Consider the following 19,522-nt stretch of genomic DNA (forward strand, 5'->3'; position numbering starts at 1 on the left):
TAAATGCTAACTTCATCATGCCAATTTGGTCAATAATGCTAATATGCTGATGTTTACCAAGTATAGTGTTGACCTTGTTAACCATTTTAGTGTAGCGTGTTAGCATGCAAACAACTGCTTATTAGAACTTAACAACACAGCTGCGGATGAAATGAAATGTCATTCGATTTACAAATACTTGGTCATTAACCAAAGGATTGGCCTGATGATGGGGCTAGATGAAAAGTTAATGGATTGTTAAAGTTGTTGGAGTCCATCCTGAGGTGGCTGTGAATGTCTGTACCAAATTTCCTAATAATCCATCCAACAGTTTTTGAAATATTACACTAAAAACAACTGACGTTTCAACCTTGTGGTGGCGCTAGAAGTGAGGGGATCACCAGGGTCTGTAGAGATATGACAATCTTGACCAAAGTGGACTGACTGACCAACATTGCCAGTTCTAGAGGCACACAGCACGCATGGCTTAACACATTCAAAATGGTAGATAGTCTTTTCAGAGATGAGTTGGTATGGCCTGTTTCAACGGATTCATCTTGTACCAAGGAATCCAGAAAACAAAATTTTCATTGGCTTACTAGTTATGAGCAGAAATGTTAAGTGTGTCAAGATGACACGAGTGACACCAACAATAATAACGTTCCACCAGATATTTACTGAAATTACTTTTTGTTATACACTACTAACAAACAGACACTTAAATATATGTAGAAAAACATTTGTGACCAAAAACAACCTCCTTGGTTAAAGTAATAACACCCCTTCTCATGTACACACCAACTGCATGCATACACACTTAGTCTTGTTGATCTTGCCTTGAGTGTATCCTGTATATGCACAAAATCTAGTTCATAAACACTCAGCGCTTTGTTCATACGTGTTGTTCCAACTTTGGTGTATAGTTGCCGGGACAGTCTCTCTTTCTCTTTTTTTTTTGTTGCTTTGATGGCTTCACTGTAATATACAAGCGGTCTAAAAATTAAAAGCCTCAACTCTGGCAGGGAATATGTCACGTGTGCAATGCAGGATGTTGCTGTTGTTGTTGTTGTTGAATGAATTTTTCTCATGCAGTGCCTGGATAGATCATACACAGTAACCTTCACTGGGAAGGCAAATATATCTTAAATGTCAGTTAATCAGAGGGAAAATGAGCAGCTGAAACATTTGCAGGGACCAGTATGAATATTTATCAAGACGGAAATCCAGCCAGTCCAGACTGTCAGCTTTCCTGGTATGCATTTGTTTACTGTAGGGGTTTAGAGAGACAGTCAAGGCTTTTCCTGTGGACCTCTGGGAGACAGAGGGAGGGTGTCCAGATAGCAAGAAAGAGAAGACAGAAAGAGGGAGGCAGGGAAGAGGAAGAGGGTAGTTTCTTGCAGCCTGAGCGTTTGGCTGAAGGGTGGAGACTCAGAGCAGCAGTGAGGAGGGAGGATCTCAGCTGGAGCAGAGAGAGAGAGAGAGAGAGGGGGAGAGGCATACAGAGAGAGGAGTGTGTGTGTTTGGATGTACTCGCCTGCCTCGCTAACGAACTGACTGACTGTGTGTGTGTGACAAAAAGACGAGAGAAAGACGCGTGGATACTACTCCACAGGACTGGAAGTGTTTGGCGTCACAAAAGGAGACCACACACACAAAAAGGTTGGCTTTTTTATTTATTTTCTGGGGGGCAGGTATTATTTATTTTATTTTTTGGTGCCATCTGGGATAATTGCATTCAAAACAGGGTGTGTTCCGGGAGGTGGGATGGTTCATATCCACGCTGTTGTTTTGTCAGCGCTGGAGGGGTGAGATTGATGCCGCTGGCTGGTTTACATCATGGAATCCCCTCCTCCCTCTAAAATCTCTAAAAACCTCCTCACTGCCAGGTGAGCTGATGATTTATTTCCCCCCATCTCGTACCTCCTTTCATACATGTGCATATGTATACGAGAGGGCTAAGAGAATAGACTCCCTTCCTCCCTTCTGTTCTTCGTCCCTCCTTCTTCTTCCCTCAGGATTGAGCAGATCTTATAATGTAGAGCCAGAGGAATTAAGGGCATCTGTTTCAGGGGATATTTGCATGAGCAGAGGGGATGAAAAAGGGGAAACAGAGGCAGCCGAGAATCCCAAAAGCCTCCTTTGAGGTTTTTTTGCCATTCTGAACTCTTGCCCTCCATGCCGCGAGGAGAAATCAGTCGACCACACACAAGGTCCATGGAGTGGTTGTATCAGGCAGATGGCCGGGAGAGGAGGAGGAGGAGGAAGAAGAGGAGGTGGGGGGTTGGTGTTTTTATGTTGCTTATAGACAGATACAGTCGCTGACAACAGCATGCATTTGCAGGAAAACCGAGAAAACGAACACAGGCATGCTGTTTTCCCCACTCTTGGCTCGTCACACTAAGGCATCGTCATATACAACACACATTGAATCATCCATCCTTCATGCGTGTGTGATTGTGTGCGTTACATATCCAAGCCTGTTACAAACGCACACAACGTGTCAGAATTACGCAAGAGCTCACGTCCACGCGGCTCATACTGTATCTCAAAGACGAGCTGCTCCAAGGCCATGGTTTGTTTCACACATGTCGATGTTGAGACTAGAAGAGAAGATCATAAATGTATCCAACGATAAACAAGAAGCATCAAAAACCTTGACAGTTTTGAGTGTTACAGATAGAAAGCAGAGAGGGCATAAGGGAGGAATTATGTAAGAACAAGGAAAAGTGAGCAGCCATCCATGCCTTTATTGACCATTTTGACCTGTCCTTTCCCATCACTACCTTTAACCGAAGAAATCCTTCAAAGACAGGGTTTTAGTTATCCAAACCCAGGGCTAAGCTTCCTAAAAGCATCATTCTTGTTGAAGTCACCTCTATGTGAACCTGCCTTTTCATACTTTAAAACTGACCAACTTCCAATGTACAAGGCTTCACAGGAAAGGTAACTTACACTTATTCATTTAGTTGACGCTTTTACCCAAAGCAACTCACAATTGCTATACATGTCAGAGGTTGCACGCCTCTGGAGCAACAAGGGATTAAGCGTCTTGCTCAGAGACACATTGGTGGACGGGTCACAGTGGGGGATTGAACCCAGGTCTCTCACACCAAACACATGGTCTTATCCATTGCGCCACTGCCACCCCTACTTAAAGTAGAAAGGAGTCTTTTTTTTGGGAAAGCCCAAGTCAAGTCTCATATCTTGTCCAACTAAGACTGATGTCCTTGAAAGAAAGTCCAACTGAAGTCAAAAGTCTTCAGTCTGCCAGGTCAAAACATGAGCCTTGAATATACGTCTTTAGGCAGTCAAGACTCAACTAAGTTACATCTCTTGGCAGTCACATCCAAGTCAAGTCTTAAGCTCAAATTTTTGTGACTTGAGTGTCAAGCCTATGAGAGCTGTTTTCAGATCTTTCGGGGAAAGTACAAGTCAACCCTTAACTCTTGTCCAACCAAGTCTCACCTAAAGTGTCACTGAAGGCCATGTCTTTAGGGAGTCAAGTCTCACAGCTGTTATATGCAAGAGACGTTCCAAGATCTAATTTTGTGTATGACTTACATAAGTCTGACATAAGTCCAAGTCTCCAGAGCTGTTTTTATGGGACGTTTGAGTCAAGTCTCAAGTCTTGTTCAACCAAGTCTCAAGGTCAGGTTTCAAGTCTCTGGAGGCAAAAATTTTGATTTGAATGGTTTTTCCTACCTTTCAAGTCAAGTTAAGTGTTTTGGGTGTCAAGTCTTCCAAGTCCCAAGTCCCAAATTTTTGTGATTTTATTCTGATTTGAGTTGACGTCTCAAGTCTGCCAGAGGTTTATTGTTTGTCCTGTCCTAATAAGTCTCAAGCCCTTGAGGGTAGAGCGTGAGTTGTTGTTGTTGTTGTTTTTGTGTTTAAGGCTCAAATCAAGTCTTGAGTCCAGTCTCAAGTAAGACAAGTCTCACTTAAGTTGGACTCAAGTTCCAGTCAAGTCCCAGTCAAGTCCTTATTTTTTTTACACATTTTAATGTATGCAAAAACATCTGCTATGATAAATATTTTATTTAACTTGATTTTAAAAAGAAGAAAAAAACTATGAAAAGGGCCTGGAAGTACATGTACTCTTTCTCCCTCGTTAACAAATTCTGAATCTATGAATGCTCCACCCATCAAGGTGGCATTAGAGGAAACATTGGAGTGATTCAGCCATAGCCTACATGTTTGAGCCTCAGTCACAGGCAGACTCAGATGAGGAGTCTGTTGTGAAACCAAAATTGGCGACTAGCAGATGTATCAGAATGGTAATTGATGTTAGCGTTTTTTATCTGTTTATGTTGTTTGTTAGCTTGTGACACAGTATTAGTGGTAGGGAAACATACAATATCTGCAATTATGTTACAGTATCACATTGTCACATTACGTCATAGTAGATAGTGGAAGGAAGCTCCAGGGTCCGGTTTTTATCCAAAAACTGCACACTATGCACACTCACAATCTTGTTTGCTGTCAAAACTTTCAGTGCAAACTCTAGCTCTCTGTACTGACAAGTCTGCTCTGCCCTGGAAGTTTCAGGTTTCTTTGCCGGTGGCATTTGCTAGACAGCGATTGGCTTTCAAATTTGATACATACCAAATCAATCTTGCCCAGGGGTACGTTTGAATCTCAGATTTTAGGAAAGTGTACAGACATCTTTCCCTTCAGTAGAAGAATGTGAAAGTCCTCTGATAAACTTGGGACAGATACAAGTCAGTAAAGTCAATGTCGGACATTTTAGTGGACAAACACATATCTGAGTGGAGGGGATCTGTTACTCAAGTGCAATTCTCAAATCTATAGTCTGAAGTCTTTAGGAAGTCAAGTCTCCCAGTAGTCATGTCTATGTCTGACTCGAGTCTTCACCTATGGAAGCATCAGCTTAGATGATTTATGACAAGCACAATCCTCCCAAAGCTGATACACTTCCATTACTTTTCAGCAAAACATAAAGTTGGAGCAAGTCAGGGTCTGAAACGTTCCGAGCAGCTCACTCACACTCTCAGCAGAATCTAAACAAGTCCGGATGTTTGTAATATTGTTAACAGCCCAGGAGTCTGGTTGTGTTATTCTTGGCATGCTGATTGATTCCAGAGGAAAAGTGTGTTTAGGCCTCCTCACTCAAGGCAAAAGCAAAAAATCCTGCTCATTCCTCACGGAAGAGATCTTAATTTAAACAAAAACCGGTAAAACTCGTTTGTGACACATTGGGCAGGAAGTTATCCTTTTAAATTTGGTGACCACAACGGCCACTTCCAAATATGATTTCCAGAGAGGAAAAGAAGCTCCACTCGATGGCTGGTTTCCCATCAAAGTGGCTCGGGGAATTCAAAACAACCCTCTCACTCAAAACCAAAATTTACCAGCATTGTTTGTTTGGTGCCTGGTGTTAATTTTCCGTCACACAAAAACGTGTGGTTTTCTCTTGCATGCTTCTAAAGTATGTGACATCAGTATCATGCATTGTTTCTGCCCCACTAATTTCACTGCTGTTACATAACACGCATATAAAAGGTTTTTGACACAACTCCTTAAACGTTTGAGGCAAAAAAAACACTTGGTCATTGCTTTAATCTAACAAAAAAGAAACGTGCCAGGCCTTCATCGTCTGATTTAATAAACATAATAGACCATATTTGTGATCCCTGTAGCAATAAGCCTCCTCCCTGCTGCCTCTTGACTCCCAAGGGATGCATCATTTCCTGGGCCAGTGCCTTCTCCCCTCCCCCCTCCCCCCTGGGACCTAGATTAACCCCCAACACACACACATATACTTGCATACGCACGTATCACAATCTCTAAGATGGCAGGATGGGCAGGGCATGCTGGTGGTGGCACAGATGTCCAAGCTAATCGAATATTCACGGGTGGTGGTGATCTGACCGAGAGGAAGGAAAGAGAAAGTTAGGATTAATTTACGATTTGAAAAAGGATAATACATCAAATGTCAAATCTACTTTAGGAACATTACCTGATGGTCATTGCTCTATAATTATGAAACAAGCATATGAATGAGATCTATATTTGTATTATGTTTAAAATAATGTCCCTGAAAATGTCTTACTATAAGCACTGTGGTCCAAAATTAGAAAGATACTGGGTAATTTCCATGAGACATTTCCGTCTTTTTGTATTTTCTGTCCTCTCATCACTGGCTTGAAGTGGGTGGGGTCTGTTGGAAAAAACAAAACTAGCCTAATAATTGGACTGAACTGCCATTCCGCTTCACTTCATTCAGTCTCACATTGTTTGCCTATTTCTCGTACGGAGACTGTCTTATTTTGGTTTGTTTTGCTCTGACCAGTCAGTAGCAAGTGACAAATCTGTCCCACTGATGTTATGTTCAGTTGACACAGAAATTGTAGTAGCGGTTGCTGGGAGCAGTTAACATTTTTCATGACTATTAAATAAGATAAAACAACTTGTACAGCTGCATCAAGCTCAGCTCATCCACACCTGATGCCTGGCAATTTTGTGGGGTTTTTTTTATCATGAATGTCGCTAGCTAGCTAGCTGTGCATGAAGATAATATAAACTGATTGGTTGACTATTTCATCAAGGAGCACAGATCTAATTGTAAAGTTGAAGCAGACTAGAAATGTATGCATCGGTTTGGGCTAGACTTTCCAATAATCACAATCTGAGGACAGTTGATAGCATGTTTTCTTAAATTGCCACAGAGACATCCCTATCAATCAAATTTATTGAAACATTGTCACAAATATGCAATATTATAATTTGAGATTTGACATCAAGTTTCATGAGCTTTAAAATGGCCACTAAATTTATTCATATGATATTCTGTAAAAATTCTTAGCATTTACCACAAGCCTAGCAAAGGAAAAAAAGGTAGAAGCACCATACTTATATTCACATACCATAAATAATAAATGTAAAGTGATGAAATGAAAAGATTTTCTTCAGATATTCGTACACACAGGTTTAGTTTATTCCAGGGATAGGATAGTAATATATCTATCTCAAGAAGAAATGCAAATAGCTTTAGTAGAAAGAGTTTCTGACATAGAAGGATATTGAAACAAGACAAATAATTTGTTTTAGTGCACAGCATGAATTAAAATAACAAAAAAAGACAATAGAGTACAGATATCAAAAACCCAACTTAAAAAAATACAACTTTAATAGACAAGGATGCCTTGAGAAACAATGTACTTGCTAGCATACTTTTAATAATATACATAATTTGTCACAATATTTTACAGCATGAAACAATGTCAGTTTTTCAGCTCTAGTTGTTAGTAGAGTAACAGTAAAAGTAGTAGTCACATTCTTGTAGAAATGCATACGGTAAAAAGTATACTTAAAGGTGCAAATAAGACAAAAAAAGTGTTCATATCCCTTAACAATCATTGCCTGACATCTCTGCTATCTGTATCCCATCACTTTCTCTGAGAGTTTGTGTGCACAGGTAGGGCTGTCCTTTCTCCCATTCAAGGGCAGAGATCCGTGCCATATTACATTCACTAGTCAATATCCTCTTGATTGTGTTCATTAATAACTCCGGATGTCAGTTTTATGTTACTTCTCCTTGCTTGCGGTCGCTTAAAAAGCCACCCTAGAAGAAGATATTACCATCACATCTCAGCCTTTTTTATCTTCCTGATAAACTCCATTCCTATTTCCAGCTTTTATTTATTTATTTTCTCTCCTTGTGTGCAACCTCACCTATCTATTTACAACTCTGCAAATCTTTGTTTGCTGAGTGTGCCCTTCAATGCAACTTGTTTCACGGTGACATCGCAGCCTGTATCTCATTGTCCTATGACACGCTGAGGATGATACAGTCATGCAGTCACACTGTGAGGGCTTTCTGCATGCGTGAGGGCTTTTGCCTGCTCATGCACCATTGCTGTTTTCTCTTTTAAGAAATAATAAAAAACAGGCTTGCATTTTTGAAAATCCGCAGTGGGGTTTTGGATTAATTTAGTGGGTTTTGTAGTAAAACACAAAAAGGAAATGACTCAGTCAACCCAGAAAAGGTCTCGTGTCAGCTTTTACAGTAACAAAATTGAAGTCAGGAGGATTTTTTTGTGTGATAAACAAAGTAGGATCCTAGTTTTTCCTTAAGCATGACATGCATCAGCCTTATTTAAAGGGTCAGTTCACCCAAATATCAGCTTACTTACTAGCCTTGCATATATAACCAGCACTTGATTAGAAGAACTGAGATAAAGTCAAAGTTCTTGGTTTGATCTAACTCCTATAACTGATTGTTGAGACGTAATTCAATGTTCGCTAAACTCCTCCCCCCTAGCAGCGAATATCCAATCATTTGGATTAGATTTTTTTGGGGGTGGGGCCAGATTTTAACCTTTCAAAAAGTAAGAACACAGGCCCAAAAATGTGAGGAAAGGTTTAAACAGTGTGTTTATCTGTTCCATCTTGCTTGTATGGCTAATTAGCGAACAACTGACGATAGTAATAATGCGCCATGGCCAAGAAGTGTATTATTATCGGCATTGTTAGTGGGAGATCAGGTTATGTTAAAAAATCACTGTTCAGCACACCCACTGTGTAGTATTTCCTTGCTCTGTGGAATTCAGTCCTAGATGCTATCAGAGTTTAGGCTAACACTAGCTGCCCTTTAGTAGATTTTTAGCTTGGAACATAAGCTAAATGAGCTAGCGACAGCCTATAAAATCCGCCAATTACTTTTGTTAAAATCAACGGTCGCTGGCTAGAGATGAAAACCCTGCTTTTGTCCACCGCCGTCTGAAGATAACTACCACTAATAACATTTTGGAGAGGAAAATCGTCCACTGCTGTCACTGAAAACTACACATGTGTTGTGTGAGAACATAAAACTTTATAGCCATAGACATTCATAGCAACAGTAACAAAGGGGGGAGTGACTTAGTGGCCCTCAAAACTTAGCTTCGGTTATCTCTAAGCAGGGGTCCCATCCTGCCTCCTTGCCTCCCTACAGACTCTCGCAGGTTAATCACGGGCTCTCCAGGGTCCAGATGGCTGGACTAGGGACAGATTTTTAATTACCACGCTCTGATTTCACACCCTGGGCATCACAGAGGACAGAACACTCCCTGCCTGACCGCCTTAATTTCACTCTTTGGATGGTGTAAAAAAGAAAAAAAGGCAGCATAATAAGGTGTGCACTTCAGAAAGAGAAAGGTGGAGGGAGAACCGAGCTGAGAGTCAGTGTGTGTGGGAGTGTGTGAGAGATCATCACTCTCGACAGGCCAGGAATTATATTTTCCTCACCAGGATGTTTCCTGTGGTGCTAAATCACCCTTTAAGTCAGCGACACCCAGAGTCAAGCAGCAGCTATAATCACATCTGTGGAGGGCCTCGTCATGAACACAGACCCCCCTGAAAACCAGGAAGATGAGGTTCAAAACAGCTCCAAATGGCAGGGGAAGGATGGCGGAGGGTGTCTGATTGATTCAGTGGTGTTAGCAGCAGGATGGAGCGTGCTGGGGGTGTTTCAATCCCATCACTGAACACCTGTCTGCCACAGAGGGAGGGATGGGAAGCAGAAGGCTAGAACACAGGAGAGAAATGGGTCAGCAGTCACGTCCCATAATACATTTTCTGTTTTTTTTCTCCTTCAGTACAGTTCAGTTCAAGATGCTTTACTGGCGTAAAAGTAGAGAACAACATTGCCACAGTATTAAAATAAAAAACTAATAAAACCCTCTGTCTCTCATCCTCTGATCTTGCTGCTGCTCTGCAACTTAAATATGATGACACGAACAGTTCACAGGAAAATCTAATTCAGCTTTTTCCTTTTTTAAGAACAGTCTGCTTTCTTGCCTGTTTTGCAGCATACAGTAAACTGATCAAAGAGTGGAGAAAAAATTTAAAGTGAAAGTGTAAGATGTAAGTGCAGTCAGGACGTGAATTCGAAAGTACACTGACACTTTGGCAATGCTTTAGTATACACTTTTTGAAATATCACAATACTATCTTGATCTCAGATCAATCAAAAGAAAAGATCTATCATAATACATTAAATATAAGGACATTCTTACAAATCCTTAAGGGACCGGGTCTGACAAGTAAAGCCAATGCGGATGTGCCTTAAACTTGCATTCTTTCTAATGGCCAGCAGGGGTCAACTCGAAAAGAAGTATGATTGCTTTGGAGTCTATGAGAAAATGACTTCTCACTTGATTTATTACCTCTGTTAACACTTTCCCCATTTAGAGTAAAATAGACAATAAAGCAGGTTATGCTCAACTAGCCGTGAACCGGTTTCTGAGTGCTGTCTGTGTTTTCATCTAAGAACTTTAATGCTTTCAGTGTGTTTTCATTTCATGAACATTAATTTAGTTGCCTTAAAATGTTTCAATGTTCAGCGAGCTGTTCGGTTTTTTGCTAGCCAAATTAGCATCCACATTAATATTGCAGTTAATGTGAGTTACGGATGCACCTGACTAACCATGCTGACAAGCTCCGCCCTCTTGTCTGAATATTGTCACTTCACATTCCAAAAAACCAAGATGGCGAAGGCCAAAATGCCAAACTCAATACTTCAAAACGGTAGTCCACAAACCAGTGGGTGACATCACGGTGGCTACGTCCAATTCTTATATAGGTGTATGGACTGAACCGAAAGAGTAAAGTAAATCAATGAGCTGAAAGATGCTAAAATACCCCGTCTAGCTGAGGGGAACTGGAGAGTTGGGTGATAATTCTCTGGGGGGTCAAAACTACAAGTGACACTTTTCACATACATGTAGTCATTTAACCCACTGTTAATAGAAAAATAGATTATCGCAGCTGTAAATACAAATCATGTTTACTAAACATTATTTACTTTTTTTTAGATTATCTGACATATTATTCCTGCTGTTACAGGCAGTTAGCAGATTCTTGAAAGTGAATTACCTCTTAATAATTTTACTGTGACAAAAAGGAATGCCGACTTGATGTCCAAAATGGTGGATAACACGATTCAAACAAGTTTCAAAAGTGTACTAATAGAATTTTATATTGTATAGAAATAATTAGAAACCAGTGATTGGCGGATAGGGTAGACAACATACACTGAAGCTTCTAAAACACAGCAGCATTGTTTGCAAAATTGTAAATATAGGTATAAGTGATTTTCAGTAAATAGCTTAAACATAAAAAACAGGCGTAATAGTTAAAAAATTGATAAGACAATCAGTTCATTAACAGATAATTCAGCAGAAACCCAAACAATCCAATAGTATAAAACATTTGCCTTTACTTTAATATCTCAAGTACCTCCAAACGAGCAGCACACACAACAACATCCATGAGACTGATGTGTAATGTAAATGTAAATGTGAGTTTGTTGAGTGACGAGCCATGCGAACACGTGCTTTGAGCAAATAAAACTCATCATGTCATGGTCACAAGTTACAGGTCAACTGAGCCCACGTTTCAGCAGCAAAGCTAATGTCAATAAAGGTGATTAGTCACAACTGGGTCATACTGTGTTCTACATATTCATTTACTATAAGACTCCTGACATTCTGCTAAAAGCTTAACAAAGTCATGCAGGAATATGTGAGTTGATTACAAATATGTAAATGATAAAAGTGGAGCCTTTCATTTCTTTTCCATTTGGAAACATAATATATTATTTTCTAACAACATGACTGATCAATTCATTGTATTCTTTTATAGTTTCTCTGACAAAAGTGTTTGTCAGCCTTTTCATTCTGGTACCAAATGCGGGGTATCTAGCCTCAATGCATTTTTAGTATTGATCAAATTGTGCCCTAAGCACCATTTATTGAAAATTGTCAGGCGCATCAAACATCTGGACAGATTCCAAATCTTCTTTACTTATTTTTTTGATCAGGTAGTTACTGATTTAAATCAAAATATTGTGATTTTATTTAATGCAGGCAAAATGCTTCTATGGCTGCTTATTTTTAGACACATAACATTTGAGAATATTTAAAAAAAAATTAGCATTAGCAATTAACAAGTTTCTCAAAGTAAAATATTATTGTTTAGTGTTAGTACCAAAACTTAATTTAATTTCCCTTTCCAGGATTTGAAGAACTTGTAAAGACCCCCTGCTACACACTGAAGCACCGCAGATAATAGTTTAGGAGTCAATGCACTGATAAAACTGATTATACTGCTTGCATAACTCAGAGTAACAGTGTTGATAAATGGCTCCAGCGAATCAGGAGAGGTGACAATGCAGTACAGTGAAATCTCCTGCTCTTTTTTTGTTTGGTTTTTAAACTCTAAGCAGTTTCAACATTGCTAGAATAGTCTGGCTCAGGGGTTCGGCCGCCGTTGGCGAGGTTTTTGTTAATGGGTGTCGTTACTTTAACATTGCATGCTGCCATGATTTATAATGGGGTGGAATTCCCTTCTTCTGCAGATCTGCTCATGCAGGGTAATTGGCCCATTTATCAGAAGCAGCAGAAAACCGAGCTGCAGAGTCACAGATGCATTAAGAATGAATCAGTTGAACCGGAGAAAGAGAGGATGAGGGCGAGAGGTGAATGGGTCAGCACAAACAGAAGCTCAACTCAAAGCAATAGCTCAACATCCAGTAGTTGGGAAATATACTTGTGTGCTATTTTAAGCATTGACAACTCTCTCATGTCAGTTCAATATGAAGATAAAACCAGCAACCAGTTAGTATAAAGACTGGAAACAGCCTAGCCTGACAAAGATAGTACAATATAATAACACAAGAATAACTGATCGTAACATTTCAAGGATACAACATGTTAAGTAGTGAGCTTTAGAGGTGCTGGTAGGTGGACTTCGTAACCTTCAGATAGAGCCAGACCAGATATTTTCCTGTTTCCAGTCTATATGCTAAGCTAAGCTAACCAGCTGCTGACTGTAGCTTCATTTTAAGTGGACAGATATGAGAGTGGTATCAATATTATCATCTCACTCTCTGCAAAGAAAAGAAAATTCCCAAAATGTTGGAATTAGTCCTTTAAAATCATAAATTCATTTGTCCCCTCAGTTATGTTTTGCTTACATCTCCTCCCCCTGTAGTTTGTTGTGGTGTTTCTCCTCCAAACCCCCTCAGTGGAGTTTGTAAGAGCGTGCTGTGACATTCTGACACACAGTGATCAGAGGACAGCGGCTGCACACACAAGCCTCAGCATAATTTATCTGGAATGTGCAGAGCTTCTGTCTCTGATCACCCCCTGATTCTCACTCTCTTTATCTGTTTTCCCCGATTTGCAGAGATTGGGACGGACACAAACTGCTGACTGAACTGCAGGCAGACACCGGGGCAGAGTGAGGAGGAGTAAGAAGACAAGGTAAGTTGAGAAAAGAGGAGAAGGTACTGCAGCATGTTCAGGAAAGGGAAGCAGCCAGGTTCATAATATTATAGTACGAGTGGTCAGTAATGTCAAAGCCCTCAGTCCGCTTGGAAACTGGTGTGCAAAGAGTTTTTGTATTACAGCGTCCACAAAGTTGTCGACAGCTGACACAGTTGAGGCCTGTGTCCAGTTGAATGCGTTATTAATCAGCTCCTGATAAGTGTGGTGTCATAGTTATCAGCATGTTGACACCATGGGCGACATCTCAGGGTGGTATTTTGGTCAGCTGACAGATAGGAAGGAAGGACAGGAGGTTTCATGATAAACAGATGAGCAAAGTACAGTAGAAGCAGTGATATTATATTGTAAAAGAACACAAGACAATCAGAAAAGCATCTGCTAAAGCTAAAAAAAACAAGACAGGAAACAACTCTGTTTAATGTTCATGAAACCCTTTTAGTTACCTTCAGGGTGCCAGCTATTTCTGGAGTCGACACATAAATGGGCATCCTCTACATGCCACCATCTCCTCACCCCACCCTCTCTGGATATGAAAATGTCAGGGTGGCATTTTTGCACGCTCCACCGACAATAAGCAGGAAAATGACTTTGTATACACAGTGGCTAGCAACTCTGGGGGAGGCAATGTCAGTCGGTTAGCATGCTAACATTATAAACGCAGATGGTGAACAGGGTAAACATCAAACCTGCTAAACATCAACATGTCTCCATCATCGTGTTATGTTAGCATGTTGACATTAGCATTTAGCTCAAAGCAACGCTGTGTCAAAGTACAGCCTCACAAGTCTTTAATTTCCATGGAGCTGGAATTGTCTTGCGTCCCCAAGTATTTGGCAAAAGCTCCAACGGCACAAGAGGCTCTTTCCTTTGTCTTCCTGACACAGTTTTCCATTTGCTTTTGTGGTATTTATTTAAAAATTCATCTCTCCCTGTCAATTCCACTCAAACTAGGCTATTGTGTCACAGCGTCTGATTATTTTCTGTAAAGAACAGGGCTATACTTTCCCATAGACATCCCAGAAACTTAAGGAGTGACATCTCTCACTATCAATAGTCTGCTGATACGCTGGCCTATTTTGACATCTCCCCTGTGTGTTGAAACAATATTATGGCCTCAATACGAAAGAAACCAAAGGCTAATTTTTGCTGTCAATCGCACCTTTGTAGTAATTCTCTGGCCTCTTTATTTAGCAAGGGACAAAACTGAGGTTGGTGTTTACATAATTCTCACTTAAATTACCTGATGTATAATACAGAACACAGTGGACAACTGTCCTTCCACAGAGGGACACCAGATTTTAGTATTTTAACCCCACAAAAATACCAAAATGCTGAATTTCTGCAAAAAGAACAGCTAAAGCTAAGCTATGTATATAATAAATATTTTAAAAAACAACCTAAGGGGGTTTTTGTTTTTGACACTCACCTAAGTTTAAATTAAAACACTATGACCCTAAAAGGTGAAGCACTTGTCGAGAACAGAGAGTGAGAACATCCAGGATCCCTCAGCTGCAGTGACTATGAAACATCATGTTTATGTGACTCTGTTAATACTAGGTAGTCTGCTGCAGGTTGTGCTCATAAATCCTCTTCAGACTGTCACTTGGTTTGCACTGACAGTGGTTCAAGATTTTCCAGCCTGGTTTAGAGGAAATGTGTCAGTCCAAAAACTGTATTGATGATTGATCTTTAAGATTAAATTAAATTAGTCTAAATTAGTCATTTATCAAGTAAAAATTACAAAAATGATTGTGTTCTAGCTTCTAAAATGTGATTAATTTCCTGCTTTTCTCTCTTAAATTAAAATTAAGACCTTTGGTTAGAAAAAAATAAATAATTTGAACATGTCACCTTGGCCTTTAAAAAAAATAATAACACAATTAATTAACTAATGGGAATAACATAAAATTACTGACATAATCATTAATTGTAAATGGAGTCACTTTCAAAATATTAATAACATTTAATCAACTGTTATATGCATCAATGTAGTAGGAAATGAACGGATTGCATCACTGCATCTGAAAGTAAGGATACTAGTAAAGAAAGCAAAGGAAACAAAGATTGAAAACCTGGTATATGATCAAAATGTGTCAGATGTAGCTGGTACATTTGTTTACAACTACTGTGGTAGGGTGTTAAACACTAATAAATCTAATTATCATGTGAAACATAAGAGCTGGAACTGTTGACCCTGTACAGGTTTTAATTAATGGGGTCATTGGGGTTTTGGTCGGTGTGACAGCGGAGATCTATGCAGCAGTATCCTGGCCTGGTGAGCAGGTGTGCCACCATCAATATTCATGCTCAGCTCCAGCACCTCACTGAGATCAGTCTGAACCCCACACCGAGTTGTACCACAGTGTATACAGTCAGATGACGAGGGGGTGGGGGCAGGGAAGACTGATCATACACCAGGGATGATACTGTTTTGAAGCACCTGCAGCTTTATCCGTTTAATCAAAGGGGTTATAAAAGACAGAGGAGCAACTGTGCAACAGTACAGACAACAGGAATCATTTGGCCTTTACATTTAACAGATCATGGTCAAAACGCCAAGTAAGGGAATATCTTTTGGAAAATGGTTGTTCATGCCTCCAGAGATTTGTAGAATCAACACCAAGGGGCACTGAAGCTCTTCTAAATGCTTCATTATTTCGGTATGACATATACACAGTGCTTTTATCTGCATAATATACTGTTTTGGCAGTTAGTGTACAGTTACTTAATGTACATACTATGTCAGACAAAGACATGCAGCCATCATGAATCATACTACCGCAACCTTGTCGGTTTCAAATTTAGGAAGAGAAGCTTAAAGATGCAGTATTTTTTATTTGTTTTCCAAGAGGTTCCTGGAGTTGTCTCAACATCTTCCACAAACATTTAAAATGTGTAACTACAGATTATGATCCACTAACTGCGTAAGCATAGATATTGATTAATTAATGGTTACATTCAAACCTTTAGAATTAAAAAGTTGGCTTATGTTGCTTTTTTTTTAAATAATGAGTAAGCTACTCTCCACAAATGAGTCTGGAACACCAAAGTGAATGCTCACTCAGTATGATGATGAATAAGCTTGGTTTCAGAAATATTAGTAATTGTAAAAGCTATACAGCAGTTTTACAGTGCCAGACATGCAAATAAAGCGTTGCTGGAGCTTTGTAAAATCTGCTGTCTGCTAGGCAACCCGTATTACCTGTTTGCATAGACAAAGGACATAAATGTATTGATTTTTTCTCCTTCACACAAAGCAGAGGGTGAATACCGTGCCCCTGTGTGACACTGGGCCTAAGAAGTGTTGATGGCGTGAAGAAAACCGCTATTATCTGTGCAAAATTAGATATTTTCATAAACCAGTTATCTGTTTATCTATTTTAAATATAGTGCTGGACAAACCACTGCCCCCTCTCTCTCCTCCCACCTTCCCCTCCTACCCCTCACTGTCATGGGCTGCCTAGCAACAGACACCATAAATAATATGCCTGTGGATGTGGTATGTGTGTGTGTGTGTGTTCATAGGCATGTGATAATAAACAGGGTATCTGTTACTAGTGCTCCTCTTTGCATGCCTGCTATATTATAGTGCCTATCTTCATCAGCGGCACACTGTGGGTGAACTGCAATGTTGGGGTGTTTGAATCTCGTTCTCTTCTACGTAGGCAGTGCACACGAGACCTGACTGATCGTGCCCATGGCGAGCAATAATACGGCCAGCATCGCACAAGCCAGGAAGCTGGTGGAACAGCTGAAGATGGAAGCCAACATCGACAGGATAAAGGTGAGCATGTCCACAATGATAATTTACTTTAAGGAAACTTCTGGTGCTTTTGTAGGTTTAGGTTTTAAAACTGATTTGAGTTAAAGGAACAGTTTGACACTTTTGAAATATTTTAGTGGCTTTCTTTCCCAGTGTCAGAAGAGAAAATTAAGTCTCACATGTGTAGCTGGAGCCAGCAGCTGGTTGACGTAGTTAGTACTTCTAAATTTATGGTAAATATAAAAGTGGTGCCACCAGCAATTACAAAAACCTTCAAAAGGATAAAACACAATAAAGCCAAACAGCTTATTTCCATTGTGGTTCTTTTTGGGAAGGTAGGGGCAACATGAAAAGGCAGCTAGTAGGTTACTAGCGGCATCCAAGCATACATCATTTCTTTTAGAAATGAAGTTCAGTGACAAAACAATATATAATAATATTAATCCATAAACATTCCTATATACAATTCAACTATTTCAGTCACAACATTACTTTACAATATATAACAAAGTTCACTACATTTTATTAAATTATACAATGCAGGTAAAACTAAAACAACAGCATATTGACCACAGTTCATGCTGCTAATTTATGAGCAGAAGATGGCCACTCAGCCATTTTTTTAGTGAGGACTTAACGCTAACTAAAGAGTTGATTACCTTAATGTTCATTGGTAGCCCTAGCTTTGCACAAAGACTGGAAACAGAGGGAAACAACTATAGCCTGACTCTGTCCGATGATTACAAAAATCGGCCTATCAGTATATCACTAATTAACATGTTATATCTTGTTTTTTTAAGCTGTACAAAAAAAAAAGTGCAGAACCAACTATCCACTGACATATGTATTCCTTTAAGTGTAAAGCTACAGCCAGAAGGGGAATAGCTTAAAAACTGGAAGCGGGGGGGAACTTGGCTGTGTCCAAAATACAGAAATACACCTACACACTAATCAACATGTTGTATCTTTGTTTGTTCAGTAAACAAGCAACACATGCAAATGTAAACAGGTTTCTGTATAGGGGAAATTACCTGCTATATCTGTTTCCCCTTGCTTCCAGTCTTTATGCTAAAAGCTAGACTTATCACCCTCCAGCTCTAGCTCCAGGTTGACATATTGCGAATGTTAATTTACACACTTTCTTGGTTAAGAAAGAGGTAGGTGACAAGATTGAGACCACTCTTGTTTCTGTACGTCAAATATGTCTTTAACTGTATCTCTGTATGATGTATGTCAGCGTATACTGACCTGTCTATATGCATGTGTGTGTTTAATTCCAGGTGTCAAAAGCAGCGGCAGATTTAATGTCATACTGCGAAGCCCATGCCAAAGAGGACCCTCTGTTATCACCAGTGCCAGCATCAGAGAACCCGTTCAGGGAGAAGAAGTTCTTCTGTGCCATCCTGTAAACTTGGCATGGCCCTTCAGCAATCTGCTCAGTGTGGGACTTTGAACGTGGACGTTCAAAATACATAGAAATCTTCTAGTAGGAGGGCACAGTGATTATTGCCCCTTTTCTTGAACGGCACCTAAAGAGTGCAAAAATTAAAACCCACAGAGTTTACGTGTAACCATTAAAAGGGTTGTGATTGCTTTTTTTGTGGGGTGTTGCAGCATGTTGAAGGGTTCTGTGCGTTTAGATGACACAAAAGGGATGATGATGATGATGATGATGATGATGATGATAATGATGGGGATGAGGATGAGTATGGGGATAACCCAGAGAGGTGACGGACAAACAGTCAACCTACCAAGTCTTCAGGTTGTGATGTGTACAAAACAAAACAAAAAAAAAGATAATATGTGAATAAAATTTTTTGTGGTTCTTTTGGAACTTCCAAATGTTTTGTTAAATGATTTGTGGGTGGGTCAGGCACCGTAGGACGGCAAACAAATATACTCCTACCACTAGACGCCACCTGATTATTGGAATGGGATTTTTTTTAAAGTTATTGTTTATTTTACATTTATTTCAACTTTACTTATCACCTAGATATCTTTCTATAACTGTATGTGATTACTGAAACTGCTCTGTTAACTTTTTTTCTTACACCAACAGGTTAGTGAAGGCTTTTTTAATGGGATGTTTGAAACATTCAATTCTGTGATTCTCCATATAAATAGCTGTCTGAAAATCAGTCTCTGTGTATCAACATCTATCTGGCAAATGTGATGCAGTTTGTCTCCTTCAGATACAAACCCTCTTTGTACTATTTGTATAAAATGACTAGCAAGTAAACTGTGCTGTGCTGTGAGTTCTGAATGTTTGTGTTTGTATCATTAACTATTGCATGAAATGGACAAACAGTCTTCTCTATTTCCTTTCGTGTGGAGATTGTATGAAGCGGGGGCAGCCTCCATCTGGAAGTGCCAAAACATATTAAAACCAGAATGATTCAATACGGACTCAACAAGGACATCTCTCACATATAAATAAAACCGGTGATAATTTGGAACATTGCATTGCAGGCTGAAAAATAACTTGAAGCAG

General features: G+C 39.7%; 1 protein-coding gene and 1 long non-coding RNA gene across 3 annotated transcripts; one reads left to right on the forward strand and one right to left on the reverse strand.

Moving 5' to 3' along the window:
• The first annotated feature begins 1,469 nt into the window (after window positions 1–1,469).
• On the forward strand, window positions 1,470–19,294 carry gng2 (guanine nucleotide binding protein (G protein), gamma 2). Of its 2 annotated transcripts, XM_038729187.1 has the most exons (4): window positions 1,470–1,638; window positions 13,168–13,244; window positions 16,934–17,052; window positions 18,312–19,294. In XM_038729187.1, exons 3-4 carry the CDS (start codon window positions 16,966–16,968, stop codon window positions 18,438–18,440), a joined length of 216 nt encoding a protein of 71 aa, XP_038585115.1. In that variant the 5' UTR covers window positions 1,470–1,638; window positions 13,168–13,244; window positions 16,934–16,965; the 3' UTR covers window positions 18,441–19,294. The 2 variants fall into 2 exon arrangements, with proteins under 2 accessions (XP_038585115.1, XP_038585116.1); XM_038729188.1 differs by lacking the exon at window positions 1,470–1,638 and having other exon boundaries at window positions 13,021–13,244.
• Window positions 6,913–11,289, reverse strand: LOC119910530. The gene is made up of 2 exons (XR_005445638.1): window positions 11,218–11,289; window positions 6,913–9,504 (listed from the first exon to the last, which is right to left on the reverse strand). It is a non-coding gene; the product is annotated as an uncharacterized LOC119910530 (long non-coding RNA).
• Window positions 19,295–19,522: the final 228 nt, after the last annotated feature.

This window comes from Micropterus salmoides, unplaced genomic scaffold, assembly GCF_014851395.1.
Source record: "Micropterus salmoides isolate LMB-PRFRI ecotype aquatic unplaced genomic scaffold, ASM1485139v1 Ms_hic_scaffold_19, whole genome shotgun sequence".
Classification (NCBI taxonomy): Eukaryota; Metazoa; Chordata; class Actinopteri; order Centrarchiformes; family Centrarchidae; genus Micropterus; species Micropterus salmoides.